The sequence below is a fragment of the Alligator sinensis genome, unplaced genomic scaffold (assembly GCF_000455745.1).
Source record: "Alligator sinensis unplaced genomic scaffold, ASM45574v1 scaffold530_1, whole genome shotgun sequence".
Lineage (NCBI taxonomy): Eukaryota > Metazoa > Chordata > Crocodylia > Alligatoridae > Alligator > Alligator sinensis.
In genome coordinates, this window is record NW_005842673.1 from 306,067 (window position 1) to 309,226 (window position 3,160).

Consider the following 3,160-nt stretch of genomic DNA (forward strand, 5'->3'; position numbering starts at 1 on the left):
GGAAAGAGAATCAGCCTAAATTATGTAGTAAACATATTTTTTTAGGTAATATAATAGTTTTCATGAAAATGAAGCTGTAACAAAGCATATCTTAAAACTTTAGTGTGTACAGTCATAAAAGTGCTCTTTGTGCAAGCATTAATAAGAAAATAATAAACTAATACAGAAGTTCAGTCACTGAGGTAATGTGCTCCACTATTCTGTCACTTTTCTGTGATAAATGAAACTGTGTCCCTGAAGCCAATGGCAAAACTCTGATGTAAATCAAAAGCAAACAAACCAAAAAAAAAAAAGTTATTGTATTATTCCCGGTCTCTTTTTAATCTTTTAGATGTCAAAAAAGTGCAACAAGTGAACTCCTCTTCCTAAAATAACTTGCTCTGTTTATTTGTTTGCCTTATTAGTCAAAAATACCCCAAGAGGTTTTTTTAGATAGATTTTATGTGGTTTTATTTATTCTGGGCCCAGTTTAACTCTAGATACACCAATTTAACTCTGGTTAACTTCTGGTGTTTATAGTCCTAATGATGTCAGTAAATGTACTCACATACTTATTATGAAGCACATGTGTGAGTGCTTTGTTCTAATTAGCCATAAATATTTAGGAGTTCTATGTTTCAAGACAACTGTTACATCAAGCAGCAACAGACAAAAATGTTCTTTGTTAAGTTTTCAATATTGCCAGGGTATTAGACTCCTTAAATACCTTTTATGAATAAATCAGATCCAGAACAACTTCTCCAAATCTCTTCTTCCATATGTTCTGAAGACTAATATTTTAATATTAAAATTCCCTTTACATTAGAAGGAGAAAGATGTATTTTATTATCTTCATTATTAAAGTTCCTGTCCCAATCTAATGCATTTGAAATAATTTTAATGAAGTAATGATTAACTTTACTTTTTTAACATGATGACATTTTAAGATGACTGGTTCTTACTTTCCTAAATGTGAAGTGAGTGAAGTTACATCAAAACCATCTCAAATATCACCGTAATAGAAATCTCTTAGTTTTGGTGGGTCTGCATATACCAATTCTTAAGTGAAAGGTTGCGGTTTTTTTGTTTTGTTTGTTTTTTTATGGCTGGTGAAGGCATGAAAAAATATTTCTCAAATGCATTCATTGAGATACCAACAAGATGAATAGAACATTTTTTACCAAAGTATCTGCTTGTATTCTATTTGAAATAAAATGATAGTATAATCTGGGAATGTGTGTGCAAACTAGCATATTTTCCAGTAAAGAAGGAAGAGACGCATGTAACAATGTAAACATTGACTTTACCTCAAGTGAAGGCCGCTCTGTTTATTCAGGGTGCTTTTCCCTTTAATTGCCAGTAAAGTTATTTTTCCTATTGTTTCAGTTGTTTTAATAGTGAGGCATTCTTAAGTATTCAGAGAAAACCTATATCTACCCTGTAACTCAACAAAATGTTTTCTCCTAGGTTCAACAAGTTTTTTTATCAGTACCACACTTATGCTCCATTGCCAGTCATTCTACATTTGATTTGGTGCTGTGGGAAAATCATTCAGAAAGAAAATAACATTTTGTTTCTGTGCATAAGAAAACAAAGCTTTCTGCCTTGGAATAAAATCATTGTTCTGAAAATGTCAGACTGATTTTTATTTTTAAAAATATTAATAAAAATTGTGGTAGCTTATTTTCAATATGGCAGTGTACAGAGAAGGTAAGAGGGAAGGTATATATGAACTATTAGCCCATTTGTTTCTATACTAATTATTTAAAATATAACAGGGTGTGGATACTACCTGCCTTAGTATATCAAAGAAAAAAGAGCTTGTGTGATTGTGGAAAAGATGCTTTTAGAACATGACTGGCCAGGTACTTTGTAATACAATGTTAATTTGTCACCTAACCTGTTAAATACACAGTCCACAATTTTTATAAGAATGCTTGGTTCAGCATAATGCTTGGCACTGCAGCAACACTCAACTTCCCCCTCCCCCCTTTCCCACCACCACCACCACACACACACATACACATCGCCTCTTTCTTCCTCTGCTAGTAAGATTTTTTTTTTCTATTTACATTTAGATATACAATATAATACAACACACAGTGCACACACAGGGCTCTATATACAGTATGCGTGTCAGTATCTGTCTATAAGGAACACATAGGTTATAATAGCAATGTAAATATTTGGTTAATATAACTGACATTGTGGATAATGTACACTCTGATATTACATCCCGTTGCCTACTCCATTGGCTCTAAATGCCATCACTAATTGAGAAATGCAGATCAGCACTAGATTCCTCTATCCAGAGAAGGCTGCATACTGGACTGGATTGCTGTCCTTGGTCCTAAATGTTTATACTTGCTTTCTTAGGTACTGAAGAAACATAAATACAGAGTCAAAAGCCCAAGCACAGCCATGATGTGCCTGCTTAGGTGGAAGCAAGTATGAATATAGTGATATTCTACCCACAAAACAGGGCATTACAATAACTGTGCATTATAACAAATGTTAAATCAAAGAAAAAAGGCTTCATTAACATGGCATCAAATTCCATGCAAAACCTGGGCATGTACCACCATTATAGATACCCACTGTTTAGCTTCCCCATTCCTCTCAATACCACACTTATAAGGCAAATAAAACATAGCAACAGTGAAGGAGATAGATGAAGGCAAAGCTACTCCCCAAACCTTTAACATTCTCACTACAGCCCTCTGCATTTGCAAACAGCATCTTCGCCCCCCAACCCTCCCCCCCCCCCCCCCCCCCCCCCCCCCCAACCAGCAAACAGAAGCAGAAAGCACATCTTACCACTGGATGAGAGAGAGGAACACAAGTGCCCACACCATCATTTTGAGAGAAAATGCAGGATTCAAGAGTGCACTGCTTCCCAGGCTTGTTGGATTTGAAGGAAACATCTCTCTTTTTCTCCCCCCCCCTTTTTTTCCCTTTTCCTCTTGGTTTGCAGATGGATCCGTCCCCTTCTTTTATTTTTTTTTGGTGGTGGTGGTTTCCCCCCCTACCGGGTCCCATCAGTGGGATGATACATTGCACCCAGCTGCATGGATTAATATTCAGGGGGGCAGAAATCAGATCTGCACAAGCCCTTTGCAGATACAATCAAAAAACGTCAGCTCAGGCAGCAGGCAGCAGCTTCCAAAGGAAGGGGAACAAT

General features: G+C 36.2%; 1 protein-coding gene across 1 annotated transcript in view; it reads right to left on the reverse strand.

Annotated features, from left to right (window-relative positions):
* The window catches only part of GABRG2 (gamma-aminobutyric acid type A receptor gamma2 subunit), a 127,573-nt gene extending 124,670 nt beyond the window's left edge, over nt 1-2,903 (reverse strand). The window contains exon 1 of the mRNA XM_006033876.1: nt 2,797-2,903. Within this exon, the coding sequence (XP_006033938.1) occupies nt 2,797-2,903 (107 nt within the window). The remainder of the gene's footprint in view (nt 1-2,796) is intronic.
* Between the last annotated feature and the right edge of the window lie 257 nt (nt 2,904-3,160).